Below are 22,355 nucleotides of genomic sequence, written 5' to 3'. Positions count from 1 at the left end.
GAGCGCGACGGGAAGCGAATCGCGATCACGCGCCTGTCACGCATCGAAACGCGGGAGGACATCTCCTTAATTAATGTCTCCCATGTGTGTGTGTGTGTAAGAGAATGCAATTATGGAACTTAATTCTCGCACGAAAACGTTTCGCTAACGAGGCACAACGTCGAGACGACCGCGCGAGTGACCTTCCCTTTCACCTCGCTCGGGTAACAAATCGCGACGATTCCGATCGGTTTTTTTTGCCAAAGGGCAAAAGTCCGCCGTCGACATCGTTAAAAGATCGACGGAGGTGGGGGTGGAGGAAAGAGTAGTCCAGAGCGCGTTGGAGGTTTCCACTGATGCCGTTGCTAGGTTGCGGTAGGCATCCCATATACGGGCGAGACAGAGAGGGAGAGAGAGAGAAAAGAAGAGAACGACCGGGCACAGAGAGCGACATAAAGAAGGGAAGAGAAAGGAGGAGAGAAAGAGAGAGAGAGCGAGAGGGACGGTATCCCGCGCGGTTTCGGCCAGTCTCGGCGGCCGGTCGCGGCGGCGATCGGGCGCGCTCGGTACCGTACGGTACGGCGCGCGGCTCGGCGCGGCGGCTCGGATCTCGCGCTCTCGCGAAGTATTACGCGCTCACTTCAGTCCGTTACGGTGCGTCGCGCGGCGCGTGTGGTGGGACGCGCGTTTTCCAACGTTTCAGGGGAAGCGCGTACACGCGCGGGGGGTACCGCGTCTCTTTCGTGGGCTCGTGGCGTCGCTGCGGTGGTGCGGAGGGCGCGCACGGGCGTAAAAAACACGAAGACTCCCCTTTGTCGCAAACGCCGCTCTCTCTCTCTCTCTCTCACTCATCTCCGTCTCTCTACCCTGCCTGCCGGGTCTCGAGAAGCTCGGAGCACGCGTCCCCCTGACATGCGGCCGGCGAGCGTCAGGACGAGCCATTGTCCGTGCCGTTTGACACTCGGGGCAACGGCCAGCCGCGCGCGCGGGCGACCGGCGACTCTCCCCGCAGCCAACCCGAGCGGGCGAGCTGAACCACTCGTCGCGTCGGCCTGAATTTACCTGCGAGTCGCGACGCGGGAAAAACGAGGAGGCTGCCGAGTCGGGGATATTCTTACGGTGAGTAACCTATCTTCTCGGAGTGTCAGTCCGACGCTGACGATCCCGCTTTTAACCCTTTACGCTCGACGGAGCCGGCGCACGCTCTTCCGAGAGGCGTCTCGCGCGATTCCAGCCGAATCCTGGAACCTATCTGGTGCTTAAATCTGTCGTCTAAATGTTCTCTTCAATTCGCTCGATAATACTTTTTTATTTAAATTTCGCTGCAATAAGGTAAGGGAAAGGTACCAATACCCGAACATGTACCTATATCCGAACACCTTTATTATTTATAAGTATATAACGCGAATTAAAATCAAAGATAAAAGTATTTTTTCTTGTAGTTTGAAACTTCAGTTATAATATTCAAACGTTTATTTTTATAAATTTATATTTTTTTAAAGATATCCAGACACAGATACGTGTTCAGGTATCGGTACATTTCCTATGCTTAAATGTTCGGGTATTAGTACCTTTCCCTTACGACTCATAGATCGCTCCGTAGATTCGTGTTTACTTCGAAATTGGATTTGGAGCACGGACTACGTTGCGTGTCGCGTCGTGTCATTACTTTTCCCGCTAGTTCGAAACGGTTGCGGAGGCGCGAATTTCTCCGTCCACGCCTAAGCTATGCAAATGCGAACCGCGATGTCATTAGGCGTCGTGTGTCTCATTGGCGGGGTTTCCCCCGGCGAGTAAGGATTGCCGCATATCCCACAAAGGCCAGCGATGGAGGCACGAGGCACGTCTCGTTCCAACACCGAGCTTTCCGTTCGAGAAATTATTCGTACGTATAAGTACGTATAAGGTACATCGGAGCCGTGTCGGTCGTTTTGAGCGACGTGCTATTCCGAAATGTCAGTTTCATGACATAGATATCGCGTATCGGAATACTTTAACATAAAAAAGAATAGATAATTTTTACGTGGGCAATAATGTTCGCAGTTTAATCTGCCTCGTAAAGTTTGTCCATAACTGTTTCACGTATGTTTTGATAAATAGATGATTTAAAGATATGTGTATACATCTATCTAATAATATCTATTGATGTAAAATCGACGGCCGAAAGGTCACTGGACGGCGAACGATCGAAATATGCGTGTCCGTTTATCCCAACCTCGACTTATTTCGCATACGTTATATTTCTATCCGCACCGACCGCGACTTTGCGTAATCCGTCAAGAGTTAGCATTCGAAACGCTCGCGGTTCCATTGCAACGCGCCCAGGCAGCATAGGCACTCGCTCGGCGCAACGAACCGATCGACGTTTCTCCATGGCCGTTCGCCTTTTTCCTCTTTTTTTTCCCCTTTCGCGACGCGAAAATAAAAGGCGGAAGATTCCGTTGATCGAAAGCCGGTGGTACCGTTGGCGTCGTCGGCGGGCATCCGGGGCATCGTCGCGTCATTATTTTCGACGGTCCGCGTCAAGCGGCGGATGAGATATTTCAAAATAGCGCGTGACAGACGCGTGTGCGCGTTAAAAAAAAATCCGTGATTCGGAGACGAGCGGTCGGTGGAGAGAGATCAGCGGGGACGAGCGAGAAACACATCCCGCCGAAGTTTTCTCCGCGTTTTGCCGCATCGACGCGACATAAATTCGCATATAAAAACATTTAACCGGGATCAAGATCGTAGCTCGGAGACGGCGCGACGCGTCGGCGCGCGCGCGCGTTTAGAAAGTTCGTATTTATGCTAACTTGCGTAATATATTTCGTTCGGGATCGTAGCCGACCTTTGCCTCGCTATACGGCGAACCGTGGCTAGCCGCTTTCGGTATCGGTTTCTGCCCCGTAGAATTTTCGCGGTTTATTTTGGTACGGGGTATTATACGGCCGTGCAAGAGCGCCTGTGCACGTTTCGCGTTTTCGCGCGGCTGTGTATCGCGATCGGAAATTTACGACCCCCCGCAATCGCGAGTTAACTTCTGAAGAGTATTTTTACGCGCGTAGAAACATTATTAACGACGGATCCCTCTTACCATATCTCTCTCTTTCGTGTATCTCGAAACTCTCCTTCAACTCGCGAGAAGTAGTGCTCGCCGATTTGCGAGGTCTATTTTACATAAGATGTAATATCTAGAAATCGATGCGATTCCCAATGATTCCGAACGTGAATCCCAATGTGATGTGTCGTATCCCTTACATCACGATTGAAAAAAAAACGACGGTCGTTAAACACTTTTTTGTATTAGAAATCCATGACATATTTATCGCTTCCAATAATATTACGGCGATGTTTTTATTCAGGTATTTTTCTCCGCTGTCGTCGCTTTTATGTATCATTTCCAGTGAAAATGATTAATTAGTTCGCTCGCGGGTCCACTCGCATATGCGCGCGTATACTTGTCGACTTCTGCAAATCGATGTCTCGCGGATATGCGAATCGCGGTATTCTCTACAAGTCAAATGAGGTTTAATGACTTCGCGGCGCGTGCATTTACACTTAAGGAAGGTGCACGATGATTCACGCGACTTTACATGGTGTTTGCTATTGTACCCGACTGATGTCATCGTTAACAATGCAATCTTTCTACGCGTCGAATAGTAAAAACAATAATGCCGTTTACTTTCGATCGTAAGAGAACCGACTCCTCTCTTCCCTTTTGTTTCGTCGTATCATATGGGGGACGCGCGAAACGAAATGAAAGCAAACCAGTATACGCGGCATCTGTTTACCGACAACAATGAGCGGCCGATAATAATTACAGCCGTTAAAGGAAGGCACGGATCTCATTCAGAATTCTTCCTCGGCCGGGGCCGATTGACGTCAGGAGTCCCTAAAAAAAATTTCCATCACGCCGGACATGACCGAAAGTGACTGGCAGGTACGCCGCTCGGTGGTACGTGTACCACCGAGCGAAATTAGGCGGCTGTGCGAATCCACGATGGAACAGTATACCCGATGCGCCGTTATTTTTGTTACAGACGGTCTTTTAATAGAGCGCACCACCGCGACGATCTCTGTATATGCGCGAAAATTGACTTGGCGATATTATTTCGTTTCGTTTCGACGTCGCTTCGTAAACACGCGAAAACGCGAAATATTCCCACAACGGAGACGCGTATAAAAGTTTCAAGATCGATAAACAATTAGAAAAACTATCGGCTCCAGGGATCTGGGATATCAAGGATCTTAAATATAGAGAGTCAGTCTTTGGAACGAGGAATCAAGGCTCCTCGGAGCCAAGGATCTATACAAAATACGCGAGTCTGTTATTTCTTTTAGTTTTCTAATGGCAACAAAAATGGAAACCCGATAAATTTACTGTTATGTCGTATATAATTATGGTTCACAAGTAAGAAAGTCGAGAGCTCCCGTAGTGAAAGTAACGTGCAGCGCTTAATAGATTACCCCGTAACGCGTACATGCGAACTGCGACGCATTTTACTCCGCGTATATATACTTGGTTCGAACGCTTCGATATCGCGTTCTAATCGCATTTCGTACCGGTCACCGGACGTACGGTATACGAAATCTCTCCGCTACGCCGCCGCGCCGTGTGGATCTGTATATGTACGTGGGGCTTTAATCTAGTTCCGCACATTCGCATTAGTTGGTTACCGCTTACCGTCGCTATCAAGTCGAGCGCATTAATTATCTGTCTGACGTTTGACACACGCCGCGCCGCCGCGTCGATTACGTACGGCTTATCTTTGATTTCCATAGGAAAACGTGGAGGAGCACAGCCTGGAAAAGTACCGTTACAACATTTCCTCGCGATTATCTCGGAAAGTTCGCGCGATTCCCCGCTGACTGATGCAGTTAGTGTTAATGCCTGATAAGAATCTGACCCGGTCAGCAGTGATTCTCATTCGCCTTAACCCAGTTCGCCATAGGCCTGATGGGTGCAGACCGATCTGTGCCATGATTACGAGCGCAAATCGTGCCGGTAATGATAACGATAACCGGCGCAATGCCAGCGCCAGCATGTCACTGGCTGTTGCTGCAACATTTAATCGCGCGCGCGCGCTTCGCATTCGCCGTTATTGATGGTGGAAGATGAGGGCCGGGCGGGTTCCTCGAATGGTTTAAGAATACACGTCGAGTTAATCGCATTCAAATATGCTTATTTTCGTATACGTAGAACAGACAGCGTTCTACTCAGACGGGAATTAACATATCTTGTGATAAAAATGATGTATCTTGTTATAAAAATAACACGTATTTTATGGCATGTCACAATTTATCTGAACCGTTATTTTTAATAAATATAATTCCAAAGACAATTTTAAAGGACCATGCATCTTGACATTTTATCCGCGCGTTTCAGCTTCTTCCAATGATTTCTAAGTCGATCATAGAAAGAAATGACAATGTGAGGTTGAGAGGTCGCGTTAGATGGCCAATGAGGGTTATATATATGCGATGTACGTCCGCGCGATACGATAAAGCCGCATATTTTTTCATACCACGCCGATTAAACGATTCGAGCTGGATTAAGGAACTTTCCTTCGGGTGACACGAGACGAACGCGAGGCACGATCCCGATAGTACAATCGTCGCGAGAACGAGAGAGGAGGTATATGCAACGACCGAATATCGCGACGTGACAAAGTCCGGGAATAACGAATTCGTTCGGAATTCGACGAACATATATACAAAATGGGCCCCATGTCCTCCCGGCTACATAGCTTTTTTTATAGCTCGGTGTTTTCCGGTTACTCTTTTGTAACGCGCCGGATTCCTCGAATTGTTGCGCTCTGTATCTTTCAGCCTTTATCAGCGTTTGCCGAGGTGGAGTATATCGCGCGAGTTACGTGAGAAGCGGACGACACCGAATCGTGGAATAGCGGGAAGCGTAAACGATGACGCGGGTCTGTAAATTCAGCAACGCCCAGGTAGTATCCGTGGGAATTACATTCTAAGATAAATTCACCCCAGCAATTCTCTGAAGTCGCTGTGAACTATTTGTTTTCTTGATTCTGTTTAACGACGCATGCGGCGAGATAAATAACTGATAGACAATGATGCGTCTATATTACTCTATATATCATTGTGTCACGATATACGTCGCAATACCGACGTAGTAACGTCGAAGAAATGTAATCCGACGAGTACACTCGTTGAGAGTAGACACGGTTTGGTTTGGAGGGAAGAATTTATGAGGTGAAGTATATCAATTGAATTAATCCGCTTATTAGCTCCGCCGAACTAATTATAGCGACCGGTGATTAATGCGACTGTTGGCTGCATTTGCTAACTACCTGACCGGTGCTAAATCATTCGAGACACGATTGAGATGGGAATGTCACACGCTAGAACGTTGTCGGAACATTCCTCGGCAGGTCAACAGGATTATAGTGTTCGGATCGGATATCAACGGTGACGCTCGGATATCAAAGCACATAACGCGATAAGTAATTATCTGCGAGTACTCGTAATGTTCTATATGAATATCCTGACGTAATATATATAATAGTGTTTAGGTATTCTGAGATCATCTGGGCGTAGTTATTATTCGCGTAACTTCAAAGATCGTATCACTTGGATCGTCAACGATATATCGAGAGTGCTCTCATAAGTATTTCCTCCGAAATATTATCTTTCTCAAGATAATATGTCTCGAAAACAGCCGAGAGGCCGAAGTACCAAGGCGTTATCGAAGATAATCTACAACAACCTTTTGACGTGCAGGAATGTGATCTTGATATCCCGATGTTTAAATTGCTTACGAATTATTATTTGCATGACTTGATCGATCATGAGCGATATTTTAAGAGAAAGAGAGAGAGAGAGAAATGTGGATAGCCGTTAAGTATTTTCGCAAAATTTATCAATGGAATTATAAATTCCAAAAAGGTAGATAACGAATACCGGATCGAGGCTGATACACGACTTTTCGACGTGCACACGCGACCTTGATTTGTACGATCTTTGCGCGCGATACAGCGCATATACATTCCGCACATACGTGTCATTGCGATTTAGCGGAAAAATTGGCGTGGAACGATTTACACATACCCTTCTCCATTCAAAAAGTTAATACACACGCGATCGCGCACGAAGCAATTAACGCGACTCGAGCTCGCGTCGCGTCGCGTCGGATCGATTTCGCGCGCGCGTATCGTTTGCTTTTTCTCTCGAATAAAATCATACCTTCACCGCGGCGAACTTCGGCGAAGCGAGCAGCTATCGATGCGTTCTCTCGCGCGCGATCCGACGCATAATTATTCCGCTCGAGGGGCTCGCTTATTATAATAACGGCTCATGCATTTCGCCACGACGAAATTTTAAGGCGTTAAATCCGACGTAGGCGTCGAGACGATATTTCAAGATCACCGATCCGTTGACGAGCGCACCAAACTAAAAAGTATCAACCTTGGTGTCGGCACTGACATGGCACGGCTAAAGGATAAGCACGGTAGCCGTGCGCTGACAATGGAATATAAAAATAAGATATAAAGAGAGGAGAGAACACGCGCGGGGGAAACGCTGAAAATTGCAGCGCGTGCAAGGCCGAGGTTTATTAAATCCGTCGCGTATCCTGGTGTCAGATATTAATTGCCGCCATTAATATCGTAAAAATATTAACCGTTTCAATTTATCGCGTCTTAAAATAGTGCACTCCGTACTTTGTGTGTTCCCTCCCTCTTCCCCTCTCTTTTAAGCCGATCTTTGCTATTAGCCGATATCCGAGCTGACGGATGTAGCGGTGACCAGTGGCGGGTTGCAACACGAGTTACGCGCGAGTGGCCGCGAGCCAGCGCCCAAGGTGCTAACAAGCCTATGAAACGACGACGCTCCCGTCCGCCGATATCCGCTCGTGGAATTCGCTAATTGAGAGATCCGAGGCGTACAAGCCACGGCGTTGCGAAACGCCGCGCCGACGCGGGATACGAGCGCGTTGAAAGCTCGAAGGAAAAAGCTATTCGCATAACGGAAAAAAATTCATTTTTCTCGCGACAAGATCGCGTCATAAGTTTCCGCCGCTTGGAGCGGCGGATGATTGTAGCGGTGGAAGTCCACTTTTTTTTTCTCTCAGGAAACGCGACAGGTCTTGAGAAAAAAACGGAGTGCGTCCGCTCGGAACAAATTGCAGCGAGTACACGTCAAAAAGTCACCGATTCCATCTCGAACGACTCTTGGAGTGGTTCAATGTTCGCTCTATGCTTACTATTCATTTTGTCTGAAATTTCAACAGAGCTACAGTATATCTGATGAATTCAAGGAAGTCAGAATGCGTCATTCTTTACCATTTCCATTACTTTACCATGCGATGTCGTGATACATCATTACGTTTATTGTAATGTATTAATTAGCCGATTAGGAGTCTGATTCTAATACGCCCATTGAAGTAAAGTGTTGCTGCTATTAAAGTATTATGATTTATGCGCTATAGAGATTACAAAGGATAAAAAAGAAGTAGAGTTAGTATAAGTTTCTGATGAAAGATTGTCCGCTTGTTATAAGTTATAACTGATATTAAAATTTCATTATTCGATGGGACAGTGACGGATATCGCGCGGTTTCCGGGTTGCGTTGTTTCGGAAGCTAACGTCGAGCACGAGAACGAGACAAGTTTCAGTGATGTCGGAAACCCGCATAGGACCACCGCCCGCTGCGTTCGTTCCTACATAGTTCTCTTTGTTCGCTGCCTGGAGTGGTTCTAAACGCTTTCTCGATAAATATCGTTATTTTATCGGGGAGCGGCCTGGAGTTCTAGATTTGACGGTTACAATGTTCAAAGCGGATATTTAAAGTAGCTTTTTCCTGTTTAACTTTCTTTGTTTGCCGTCCCGGAGACTCGCTGGCGAGTGTCAGAATTATCGCGCTTTCTCGACGATACCGTTAAGTCGCTGAAGAAAGACGAAAAGTCCGTGGCTTATTCGAGATTTTTAAGATAGAATTTTTTTGTCGATTCTAAATTCGTTAATAATCGGGAAAACAGAAACTGCAATAATTCTAGCGTACCTACTTGGGGGCAATCGCACATGCACTGAAATAAGTAGACCGTTGTTGTACGCGCGCGATTAGACTTTGAAAAATGTATTATTCCGTATAATGTATCCTTACACGCGGAACGAGATGTATAAGCTTCATTCCTATTAAACGGGTATAATTATCTTAATGGGATAATCGACAAGAGCAGACAAGTAGCTTCGCAACAGTGCTAGACTAAGTTTTTTTTTGCGGCAATTTGTAGCATTGCATTATTTATTATATACGCAATTATCGCGCCGGATATTATGCTTATCGGCGTTAAAAGTGGGATAAGACCTCCTGGGAGACAAAGATTATAACGCGAGTTAAAAACAAGCAGCGTCATGTATGTATAAAGATACTTTTACGGCGTCTGTCAGCAGTAATAGTAATCAGCTGCGAATATTTTGCTGACTGTCAAACACCAACGGTCGTCGGACGGACGTCGAAAATCTTCATTGATAGTCCCGGCAATTTATGTTAAAATTATTCATACATCTGACAAAGAGGAAAAGGAATTCATTGACTTTCTGAAGAGTAAATTTTCGGATTCAGCGATCGTGATGCCGTTCACACGCGACTCCGTAGAAAAAAAGAACACGTGTAGAGGAGAAGAGAACGGTACACGCCGGGGAATTTGGAACATCTCGGTATTCGTTCAACCAGGAAATGAAGCTGATTCAACGACACTCTGACTCGCGCGCCCACGCATTCTCGCAGCCGTGTCGAGGAACGACTCTCTTATTTTGTTGTTAATAAGGCGATATGAATTCGAAGGCGGTGATACGATATCAGGGAATTCCGTGCGATACGCGTAAATATTTTTTCTTCCTCCGGGATAATACGGAAGTGACGAGAACGCAGACGACAGAACGACATAATAATAAATAAGGGATCGAGGGGAAAAAAGGAGATGATTGCTTCCGCGTCCGCGCGAGCGATGAATTGATTAATTTTAATTACGAGCGCCGCTGTCAAGAGACGCCTTGCAAAAAGTGCTGAGGCGTCAACTTCTCGCGCTCGCTGTTTCGTTAATGTAATCGATGCTGAGATGCGACGTAAAAAGTGGCGACGCAAAGACGCATCTGCATCGCGATGAGGACGCTCGGTGATATTTTACGATCCTCGTCCACGGCTGTGGCAAGGATTAAGGACACTTTTATGCATTGCAGATCTTAATAACGTTGACCCCGGCCCTCGCCACGCGCACTTTCCACACCTGTCCTGTCTCCGTTCTGGTATGTTAATTCTCTCGCGCGCGTCCCTCGACTAGATAATACGCGCGAGGCGTAATCTCGCAAGATTGCGTTGCAATAAGACCGGCGACGCTTTATCCGAGGTCGATAAGATATAACATTGGCTCTCGGGCAATCATACGATACTCCGCGGTGTACTAACATTATAGCGTTAAATATAGATGTCCCCCCTCCCTGCATTCTTCCCTAAAGTGATTTTAAACATTTCGTCAATGGCGGGGTTCTTCAGTCTCACGTTGTTTGCTCATGGTGCCAGTTGGTTCTTGCGAGACATACGAAGCACTTGCTGCCACTTTTGGCCGTCTCCTCCTCGCGCCGCGTTTGACAACTTCCACCGCCTTCCTCTCGCGAGGGAGATTTATTTTTGTCAATTACTTAAAGTGACTTTCGCGTTCGTGGATAAATCATCGATGATCCATGGTGTTCAGAACTTCGTGCGATTACCAGTCTCTTGAAAATTTCGGACGAAAGCGAACACTCAGGGGAATGTTGTTTACGAATGGATTTTGATTTACGCGACACGGGGTGAGTAAAAAATTTCATGAATCCCACAACCCCATGTAATAGACGCCGCGCGAATCGGCGGGGGTCAAAGTTTGTTTTCACGAAATCGCGATTTTTTTGCGAGAAGCTTGTTTTTTTTAAACGAATTATATATATCTTCCGGTTTACAGAGCGAGATAATGTGTGTATTAACATCTTACTCTGGATGTATATTTTTTTTTAACGCGCGTAACAAAAGGATTCTACCGTGTCTTAAGGATGTTCTGGAGATACCGTCCTAACCAAAAGTCATTAATTTTCCAGGGATCCAAAAACAAAAAATGTATATAAATAGTTACGGCAAATTTAATAGAAATGTAAAAGACATAGATTTAGTGACTGTAAATAACTGTTACTATTTTTTTTTTCAAAAAAAATTTCAAAAATAAAATTTTTGTAAATCGTTCCAAATTTTGTTGCTATATTTTTATTTATCGATGATCTACTTGTGTGTAAAATATCATTATATTGGTGTTTTACACTTTTCTCTGCCATGCTATAAAGTTACGTGTTAAAAAACTCGGATATATTAAAAAACTTTTTATCTAAATTGAGAATCGATCTGTTTGTGACCCTGAACTTTGAAAGAGAATACAGAATATGATATTAAATTTTCATCAACTTCGTAGCATTTTGACAAACCTTCCAGAACATTCTTTATAAGTTTTATCGAAATCAAATCGAATTCATTATCGTTCGAAGTTTCAATTTTGATCCGCAGCTCGAACGTGACCTTGCACTTTGAGATCCTGTAGCGCCACGTGTAATTTTCCCAAGTGTTGTCTATTCTGATGAATTTTCCGCTCGTGCACAATTTTACCTTGAGCGAAACGCGACAGGGAATTACGTTGATGGAGTCAGTTCGCGGGACTTCCGGAATTAAATCAATCCTCGCGAATCGATCGCGGACGATGCGATGCCAGCCGGCATTTGGTATTTCGAAAGATCTAGAAAGAGCATTGTCGATACATGACTTAGCTTCTCGATAAACGCGACAAAACATCGCTTATCACTGTGGTCTGTTCGATCCATGAATGCACCTGCCGACTTATCGTCATTGAGAAACAGATTCGATAATTACTTTCGAAGAGGGCGTGTATGACATCGAGAACGTATTTAGATGCAAAACAGATTGCAGAGTTTAAATTCTGACGTAACTTAAACCTTACTTACAATTTCTCTCTCTTCCTTTCGTTCTTCGACATCTTTCGAAGACGCCTTTTTTTATTTGCGTTCAAATGAGAGGGGTATCGCGAGAAAGTTACCAAATTTTTCGTTACGTCTTACACCATATATTTTCAGATTAGATACTTTTTCATATTGAAATCACAATCATGAAAGATTCTTATAGTTTCTTACGCAAAATTGATTTCCAATTGCATCTCGCGGATGTTCCGGGGTTGCGTGGTCGCGATAGACGATAAGAAATGGTTGAAAAATATTGTTTATCGGAAAATGAAAGAACAGAAAGAATAATGCTTCTCGTGTTTATTTTATCTTCAAGGTCTTCGGGATTGAAGCACGGAGAGCCAGGGCGAAGGGAATAGACGCGATCGGCGCCATGTCACGCCCTTGTATCGTCAAGATTACCGTCGACTAAGAGTTTCACGTATCTCTGGTGAGTTACCGGTCTCCACCCAATTTCTTGTTAACCCAATTTCGAACGACCTTCGAAAGCGTTAGAGATTTCCGAGACATTTGTCTTCGCGCGCCTGATAAATTGCGTCCGGAACGCAGCCCGCTGCGCCTCCGAGCTGTCCGAGGACTCGTGGCGAAACTGTCGCGTAAAAATACGAAGAGCTTTCGAAATGTCGTTCGACATTGCGTTTCGTTGTGTGTTGTTGTACCGTTCTTACTACACGAGCGATAAACTATTAAACTCCAGCGACTTGAGTCTCGTGGAAGATTTCGCTCGAAGCCTGTTGCGAAGCGCCCGCGCCGCGCCGCGAGCAGGCAGCAGGGGAACGTCGCTGACGCGCGCATCGAAAACGCGGATTCGACGCCTTATCGGAGCCGCCGGAGGCGTACGCTGCCGTCGCCGACGTCGCCAATTCCCCCCGATATATGTACATTTCCGCGTACCCGCATCGCGCGGGCCGACATATCGCGGTCCATGTCGACTCCGCTCACGTGAGCGGCACGCTTTACGCGGAATGACAATGACATCTGCTTCGGATTCGCCTGCCGGAGCGGCTCGGCGACGCGGCAGCGGTCCTGTTATCGCGCCGTGCGCAATCGGCGGGCGGGATAATGAGCGACTCGCGACTCTGTTTAGATTTTTGCGCGCTATTCCTGGCACGGATACACAATGGCAGACGTTGTCGCGGTCGTTCGCGCGGAAGCGATTTCGCGCTTTATCGAGTCATGCGCGTGAAAATAGCGCCGTTACAAGACGCATACATTACGCAGCGAAATTCACATAATCGGTACGCGTGTCGAGTGTCGAGAGCCTTTTATAGCGGCAGCTCAAGAATCTGACGCCGAATCGCACGCGACGAACCGTACAGCGACAGCTGTTGGTTTGTCTTCCGGTCGAGTGCTAATACACGTATATGAACTGATTAGAGAGTAGATTATGCGTATACTATATGATTTAGAAGCTGCGTCAAATCAACCTAAAGTTTGAACGAAAAAGAATGTTAGTAGTTAAGGAGAATCTTTGTCATTTGTTCGATATATTATTAGTTTAAATATTAAAGAAAAATAAACTATAAAGACTGTACAAAATTAATTTTGATTAAATTAGAAGCACGGGTGATTAAAGCAATTTGAAGATGAGAAGACGTTTTATAAATAATATTATAACTGTATATCGGAAATATATATCGAGGAGAGCGTGCCTTTTATTTTCCCATTTTCTTGCAATGTCTTACGTTTACGAGACCTACCATTTTTATTGCGGAACATATCGCGACGATTTTGCTCGTAATATTCAGCACCGGTTATAAAAAGTACATTCGAAATGACATTCCCCTCTCACGCGTCGAGGAGCCAAGTCTGAGAGATACCGTGGAAGAGCGAGTTAAAGACGGGATCGCGCGTGTTTATTACACAACGAGAACGGGGCGTCGTATGTATGTACAAAAAATAGTCTTTCCGGCTTAGCTGTTGTTATCACTCGCTTCATAAAATATCACAAGGGATTCTGCTTGTTTCCATTGGCACGTTTGCGTCGTCGAGTAATGCGATAATGGGATTTCGGAAATGATCGACCAAGATAATAAATCATTCGGCTGCTGACTGGCGAGATGCATGTTGCGTGATCAGATCTCCTATATAGTAATATTTTTCGTGAGAGTTTCGTCAAACGGAAATAAACGACTGTCTGTACGTGTCATCGTAGGATTGATGCCTTTGAGACGCTCTCTTTCTCTCTCTCTCTCTCTCATTCATTCGTTCTCTCAACGACTCGAGTCTTGAACTGCTGCCAGATTTCGCAGCAATCGAGCGTAAGGTCGATCGCTGCACGCTGACATGATGGACACCACTTCTCTGTTGGCTTTCCTTCTTTCCCATTATTCTTCATTACAGAAAAGAATTGTGTGCGAACTTATATGATCCCATTTTATATCGTACAAAGACTGCTATATAGACTTTTCTCTCTCTCCATTTCTGCCATTCACCCACGAAAGAAAAGAATATGTGTCATATCGGGAATTATATCGCGGATTAATTATTTTTCTAAGTCAAGTCTAAGCGAATCTCGGCGTATTTTACAGATAAGACTGATGGAATTCAGGTCATTGTCGTTTAACACTAAAATAGTTTACGACACTATAGTTTAAATATTGGCCGTCTTAAACGGGCGATATAAAGTCTAAATGAGAGATCTTTATCTGATGAAGTATTTCTTATCAAGATTAATTATAGACCGTCGCGCTTCAAGTGCCAGGAAATTTAAGATTGACATGATTTTAAAATGATTATCTTGATAGTATATTTTATATTAAAAATCACGCCGCGAGAGGCGTTTAAACAGGCACTTCAAAAGCGAACACTTCATGCGGATTGAGAGATAAATGGAAAGATGTGCGATAATGATTATTGACTTAATCGCGGTAGATCATTGAAGTAACAGCGGTGCAAAGAAATTAAACGAGCGGATAACGATAATATCAATCGAAAAACATTACTTGACGTCAATCGGGTAAAGGAGAGAAAGAGAGAGGTGTCGCTTTATTTTCGAAACGCGTTACATATCTTCACGCTTTTTGTTTGCACGCTCCGAGTGCCACGATGGCGAACAAAAGCATGTTTTTCCCCGTTTAAAGTTATATTCATGTGACGCGCACAGCAGCCCACTGATCTTTTTAGATCAGTCTGTTTTATTATCAGCACAGAGAACATAAGTTTAAATGCGAGAAAAGGCAGAGACAGAGATAGCTAAGAAACGTACAGCGCACTATATCCAGAAGATGTCTTCATTACATTAACCTCGGTCTCCGTTTCCGAGGTTGGTCTCTCTTTTATTATTTAAATCGGCCGTATTTGTTCGGACAGTTATTTATACAAACAACAATGTTCGCGGGGAGCCATTTTTTCGAGTGGAGCACAAAAGGCGCGTCACGTGCGCTCGTCTCTCTCTCTCTCTCTTAAAATCTCTCTTAAAATCTCCATGCGATCTCGATCAAAATCTCGTTCGCGCGCGTGCAATTGGGCGTGTGCGTGTCCACGCGGATATTTTCGCAGCACGTGCGTACGGGAAAATCCGTCCAAAAATACATGTCGACGGGAACTCCTTCAGGGCGTCGTGCGTCGGGGTCGCGCTATTTCCTCGCGACGGCGACGTCGTGCGAAAATTAACCCATTTCGAGAGCGCAATTCTGCAACAGGAAATTGTCCAGCCTCGTCCGAGAAACAAGCTGGACCGTGATCGAAGAGTTTATCGCGCGGTGATCCACCGCAACTTTTTTAGAATTCGCTCAAACTAAATTTAATTTCTTCAACTCGCAGCATCGTTTCCTCGGCACATCAATATTATGAATTAATAAAATGAATTAATTTCGTGCTAAGTTAATTGAAGGGATCAATCTTGATCTCGAGCTTGACGGCCGATTCTAATGAAAACGGCGCTGCGTTCTGTTCTAGGCCCCGTCATACACTTATTATTTATGAATGGATGGAGCTGCGACGGGAATTGGAGGAGGACCGGTTGCGGACCTGGGAAATCTGGAAAGATGGTGGAACAATCCGGGGATCGCGGCCTGGAGCTTCGTGCTCTTCGGCTGCTTTCTCCTCAACGCGACTCTTTTGCTCGCGTTTCTCGTTAGGCCAGGACTACGCACCATCTCTAACAGGTTAGTGGATCGACTGTTTCGTGCCGTGCATATAATCAAGTTGAAAATGTTCGAGTCGTTCCTTTCCTTCGGTTGCGAAGAGAAACATCGTCATTCACCTTCACTATCGCGCTATTAATGCCTCGAGACTTTTATCTAACATTTTGTTACATCTCCCTGTGTCCCAAACACTTTTGTTATTCAATGTAAAAAAAAAGATGGTATCTCCGAGCTATTGCGCACTTGTTTATTCGTAGGAAAAGGAATAATGCATAAATAATATCATTGACGTTAATGCGGTTGCAAAATTGCTATCACATTGTCGTCGATAAGCGACCCCGTCAGTTACGTGAACTACGTCAATCCTCGTGGGCGACAGTTTTTAAAATTTGTTAACGCGACGTTGTTGACGCATGCAACGACGAACGTAATACGTAATGATTCTCGCGGACAGCGAAGATCGCAAAAGATACAAGGGACATACTTACGAACGCTTCACGAGTGCGAGTCTCGGATGTACATACGCAGCGTCTCGCGCCAAACCGGAAATAAAATCAGAGTGCGCGGGAGACAACGAGGGGTGGAAATAATATATTTAGGCATTGCCGTATTTTCGCGTAATATCCACTCGAGACGCCAGCGATAAATAATACTTACATTATGCGTTTATTTCACGCATTGTTGCGTTCTATGCCAAGGTTAATAACCCTATGTGCGCAGTGACATGCAGCATTTGCATTTTTTTTCCCCGATAATCAACCGAACTTTATGGCTTTTCCGCGATAAAACGTAATAAAACAAAGCGCAGTAATGCTGCGATTTGTAATAAATAGAAATGATTATTATTTACTCCGAAAACGTGTTAGAATTAAAAACGCTTTGACGAATACCTCGAATTTATTAAATATCGTAGGTACTTTCAGGAAAATAGAATGGGTCTCTCTTCCTAGAATCTCTAGGAATCTGCATTGCATTAAAATGTGTTTCGTCAAGAACGTCGAGATTTAGTTGAATTATCAATAGCAGGAAAATTATTTTCGCCCGCGTTCGTGTCCTTCTGCATGTGGAGAGCATACAGATGTATTTTCCATCATGCTCGTAAATAAAATATCGTTTCGAAGCGTCGTTTCTATAGACTACACGAATCTCGTGCTCCTCGTGGGACTCTGCCAGTCTAAATATTCCAGTTTGTGATTTCGTTGTCGTATGTGTGTGTCGTCGTCGACGCGACATAATGCTGAAAGGCGGAAGGTAGACAACGTAAAAATAACCGCGTACATGAAGACGTAAGATGACTGTCGTCGTAGTGCGGAGTACCTTTGTTTATTGTACAAATAAAATTTCGTGCAAATCAATGTAGCTCGAACATTGTGCGATCGCAAATAATGTCCCTGCGTCGAGAAACGAATGTAATGTCAGCTCACGTTTATTGAAACCCGATTGACCCGAGACTCAACCAATTTCCGCGAAAGCAAACGTTTGCAGTTGATATTAGTAAGCCGTATTAATAGATCCGCGCCACTGGATCTATCATTGTTATTACGTAGACCTCCACCTGCTGAGCCAGGAAATCAATTACTCGCCGAGTACCAAACTCTGGCAACCGCTGCAACGAAATGTAATAATAAACCTGTCGTATTTTGAGAACATTTCGTCGCTGTTAACAGTGCAACTCGAAGATGCGTAACGTTTCGTTCTACCGTTGAAAAAAGGAAAATTCATTTATTATCGCGCCATCCAACGTGTTTTGCAAAACGCGAACGATATTTCTGAGCTATACTTAGATCAAAGCGAGCTTCAGTGTTGACGGAATTCGCTCGTCGATCTATTGACAGCGCAAACAAGTGAAACGAAACACCATGAATCCTTTAAATGCCTCCGTTCCCGAGACGAATTTGTCGTATTTGCAGAAACGGCGAATATAATCCATCCACGAAGAGTAAAAATAAACGATTCGATACAAATCACATGATAACGTTCGTGTTTGTTATAAGATAACACGTGACTTGTAATTGAAAGCGTAGCAAAAGAATATAGCGATGAAATTCTGCTTCCTGTTTTTTCAATGTCTTCTGTGATTTTGTATCTTTTTAATGTCGCTTTTCACTAACGAATACGTTTTTATTTGTTTCGGTTATCAATAAGTCATACTGATTCAAAATTGACGCGTATAAAATGGAATAATAAAATATACTTTTCCCTTCTTCTCTCCTCATCCTACATTCCATCCTGCATCTCATTTTCTGTAAATGTGTTTTCATTTTACTGATTTGTTACTCGTAAAAAATTATACCTACCTCTCACATTTCAATGAGCTATTGTTATTCAATCAATCATTCGCTAATCTAAGACAATCGCACAGGTGTCGGACATTATCAATGTTCGATGTTGAAAACGGTCCGTTCTGTTCAATTCCAGATTCGTGATGAATCTAACGGTCTCGAATCTGCTGACGTGCGCGGTGCTGAACCCATTGCTGATGATGGACGGCCCGGCGGCAGCGGACACTCTAACGACTTCCACGTCGACGCCGGACAACATCGCGTCGCCGTTCGATCCGACGTCGACGTCGACGCCGACGTCCTCATCAGCCGCATCGGCCGCCAGCAATATCTGCGCGATATCGGAAGGTGCGACCGCCCTCGTCACCACGTCGTCGGTGCTGTCGGTCCTGCTGATCGCCGTCGATCAGTATTTTGCCGTGGTGGACCCACTACGTTACCGGGCCCGAGTCGACAAGCTCAAGTCGGCTGTGCTGATCGTCTCCATCTGGCTGGTCTCGGCGGTCTTCGGCGTGATCGCCGCGTTGAATCCGAGTCCGCGCAGTCTGTGGCTTTCCTGCAGCACGACACTGGTGTTATCGGGCAACTCGTCCTACCGCGAACGCGTGTTCGCGCCAAACGTTACCGCGACGGCAGAGACGTCGATCGAATCTGCGTTCGCGTTCTTCGGCAACGGGACAAGCGAGGAGGAGGAGGAGGAGGAGGAGATGATCGTCAGCGCGACGTCGACGTTGCTCGATTCAATCAAGATCGATAGCAGCATCGACCTCCTCGAGAACTCCACCGTGATTTTACGCACCATGACCAGTGACTCTGTTACTTACGGACTCATTTACACGGTCGTGCACAGTGTATTCGCGTATCTGCTTCCGTTCGCCGGTGTTTGCTGGATCTATCTCAGCATCTATTCAGCCGCGCATCGAAACTCCGAGAGAACCCGCAGGACTGGCTCGCGACCGATTCTTTCGTCGGGCAGCTTCAGCGAAGATCCATACGGTTACGCGAAGACACAGCATCAATCCGCTGACACGTTTCCCGAAGAATTTCGCAGAATACCCAAGATCTCGAGTCTCTCGTCCATCGACGAGACCAGCGAGACCGCGCACTCGGCCAATCAGATATCACGTCGGAGATCTTTTTCAGCATCCTCGGACGCCGCACAGACGGGACCGAGCGACGAGAAGACATCGTCGGGGGTCGTTTTCACAGTAGGACTGCAACCGGTGGAAGTGTCGCCGCCGCGCGATCAAGACGATAATAATTTAACGGAGGCGGCGGATCTGCAGACAAACTACCTCAAGAGAGAACGCGGTGTTTCGTCCTACGAGAACCTCGTCGTGAACAAGTTTTGCGATTCGGAAGCGGATCGGAGACGGAAATCTTCGTGCGATCTAACGGATGAGGTCCGGGAATCCTCTCGATGGATCGCCGGGGCGGACTCGAGTGATTCCGAGTCCGAAGACGACGAGCGACGCTACAATTACTTCGATTCTTTGAAAGTTCCTAAAACAACTCGCAAGATCACGGATCGAAGGCCCTCCGATTACCTCCTGTCTTCGGTCGCTAAGTGCGAGAGGACAGAGGAACCGCGTGATGACGTGGAAGATCTCGAACGGGACTCTTTCAAGAGGACGACTCGTCGCGTCGACGATGAGGAGATCTCTGTCAAGATGACGGAACGCGAGCAAATAATGCAAAACGAGGTCCCGAATCCCAGCGGTAATTTGGAGAACAAGAGATCCAGACGACCCAGTCGCCGTTTGTCGAGACCGGGCATTTTTGACGTCAATGTGGAATCGTACGCGATTGGTAGAAACGCGGAAAACATCGGGAACAATAGTTTGGAGCCCTCGTCTTGCCTTCTGACACCCATCGTGACGATCACGCCAGCTCCGGGCAAGCCGGGCACGTTGCACCGGGTGGCCAGTGTACGCAGCACCAGCAGCTACATCAACACTCTCAAGCACCGGATTAGCAACGGCTCCCTGTTCAGGTATCGCGAAGAGACCCGAGCGGCCAGAATCAGCGCGCTGGTAATCGTAATGGGCCTAATCTGCTGGTCACCGTACGTGCTGTTGAGCGTGATTAAAAACTTGCCACAGTACTCGGATTACATGTTCCCGCACGAATACGACGTGGTCGCGCTCAGCTTTCTGATCTTGGCCGCCTACGCGAGTCCGCTGCTCTTCGGTTATCGGTCTCGCCGGGTGAAACGGGAGCTGCGCAAGTTCTTCTGCTTTCATCGCGAGCTCTCCTACAAGAACAATCGCAGCCTGATGGCGAAGAAGGTGCTAAAGCGCCGGCACAGCAGTACTCTGAGCCACCTGGAGATGGATCACCGTTACAACATCTTCAACTGCGTCTACGGCAGGAGCAGGTGGCCCAAGGAGAAGGTGCAGTTCGTCCAAGTCCCTGACACCGCTCTCGCCGTGGAGACCTGCAGGAGCAGTTTTTCCAGCGGCGCTAGCACACAGATCTCCAGCACGTCCACGGAGGAGTGTTGAATCGCGATGAATCTCGCGAAATTGCGCAGAGCTCTGCGCGTCGAAATCGCGAGAGAACTGATTCCTTCGATGTTCGTTGCGATCACACGGGAGAAAGAATACGCGCGATGCAGAGGGGGACAGCGTAAATTATGCCCGCGTTTACGTACGTGGTTTAAGCTCGTCGAGGGACTTGGAGCGATCGAGACAATAAGTAATGTGGCCGGATGAAAGGACGGTTTGCGTATGTTTTGGTACGTGGGTCGGCATACTTTTCAAACTCGTCACGGTCTTTAAGTGTTTCAGAGATACCTTTTATTTTCGGACAATGTGGTGTGAATGAGACCGAGCGACGCGAACGTTTGTGTTCCGAGCAGTCGGCGGCTCGTCTCTTTACGTCCTCGACTCTCCTACGTGCGAATCCAATTGCCACGTCAAACACGTCTTTCTTCCGACAACACATTCTTTCGCTTGTGCGTAACGAGGCCTAATTTGGCAGAATAAAAGTGCACTGACGCAATCGTTGATTTCGAAAACGACACGGGTTTGGAAACTCGACGTCGCGCGTCGTCGCAAAACCGAATATGTAATATCGCGTCGGCACCATGGCCGTAATCAAAATAAACGCACAAAGTCGTTGCGTCTCGCGTATTGGCGAACTGGCGCGTAAAACCGCTATTTGATATTCATTAAACGGAAGTATCCGTTTTAGTATTAAGAGCATTATCGCGCTCAAGTCGTCAGGTGTTAACCGGCTCGAGAAGTATTAGAGTTCGCCGAACCCGAAAGGAGGCTTTAGTCTTTACGCTTATTTACGCACTGCATCCACGTACTTTCTCCCCTCTCTTCTCTCCCTTCATTTCCTATCTGCGTTTGTCGGCGTAGTTGCGGCAGCATCGTCTGGCGCACGCAGGTAGATGAATCTGGTTGCAGCGGCGTGCACTCTTATAAGCTATTTACATTACGCTATTTATTACGCAGAACGTCGAACATGTGTCGTCCGTACGGTTCTGTATGTAGATATGTACACAGCATTTCTCATGACAAGACCTCTCGCCGAGGCGACGCCGTGCCCCGTCGAGAGGGCACCCCCCGCGATTCCTTTTGTACATTACAAGTGTAGAGATTCGTTTATTTATATTAAATAATTTGTACATAGAAAGATGAACGGCGAATCTCAAGCGCTAATCCGTATCCCGTACGTACTACGTAGAATTATTCGCATCCTGTGCGCAGCGTTTTCATCAGCGTGGTTCATACGTACAGCAAAATGTACGATACCGTCATTACCGTTTTGTATTATCCGCCATGGTGAACTCGAACAGGCTGTCTATGACATGTGATAACACCAAAACCAATATTAGCCACTTAATATTAGCTTAATATTAATTTATGTGACTTTCTCAATAAAACACTTTTTGCGAGATACAATACGCACTGAGTACATGAATGCACGCGTGTGTGCGTGCGTAAATCACACACCTGGATCAATCCTAATAGACGTTCCTAAAAGCAGAT

The 22,355-nt window shown here is 46.1% G+C and overlaps 1 protein-coding gene across 2 annotated transcripts; it reads left to right on the top strand.

Annotated features, from left to right (window-relative positions):
* Positions 1 to 618: 618 nt before the first annotated feature.
* On the top strand, positions 619 to 22,268 carry LOC112467777. Of its 2 annotated transcripts, none has more exons than XM_025036574.1 (4): positions 619 to 1,098; positions 12,301 to 12,414; positions 15,885 to 16,093; positions 18,491 to 22,268. In XM_025036574.1, exons 3-4 carry the CDS (start codon positions 15,912 to 15,914, stop codon positions 20,856 to 20,858), a joined length of 2,550 nt encoding a protein of 849 aa, XP_024892342.1. In that variant the 5' UTR covers positions 619 to 1,098; positions 12,301 to 12,414; positions 15,885 to 15,911; the 3' UTR covers positions 20,859 to 22,268. The 2 variants fall into 2 exon arrangements, with proteins under 2 accessions (XP_024892342.1, XP_024892343.1); XM_025036575.1 differs by lacking the exon at positions 619 to 1,098 and adding an exon at positions 10,130 to 10,778.
* The last annotated feature ends 87 nt before the right edge of the window (positions 22,269 to 22,355 follow it).

This window comes from Temnothorax curvispinosus, unplaced genomic scaffold (assembly GCF_003070985.1).
Source record: "Temnothorax curvispinosus isolate PA1 unplaced genomic scaffold, ASM307098v1 QBEX01017816.1, whole genome shotgun sequence".
Classification (NCBI taxonomy): Eukaryota; Metazoa; Arthropoda; class Insecta; order Hymenoptera; family Formicidae; genus Temnothorax; species Temnothorax curvispinosus.
This window is presented reverse-complemented; position numbering and strand designations above follow the sequence as displayed.

Coding starts and splice junctions, on each gene's coding strand:
- LOC112467777 (XM_025036574.1), top strand. CDS start 15,912: ATGGATGGAGCTGCGACGGGAATTGGAGGAGGACCGGTTGCGGACCTG. Junction 16,094..18,490: donor CTACGCACCATCTCTAACAG/GTTAGTGGATCG, acceptor GTTCAATTCCAG/ATTCGTGATGAATCTAACGG.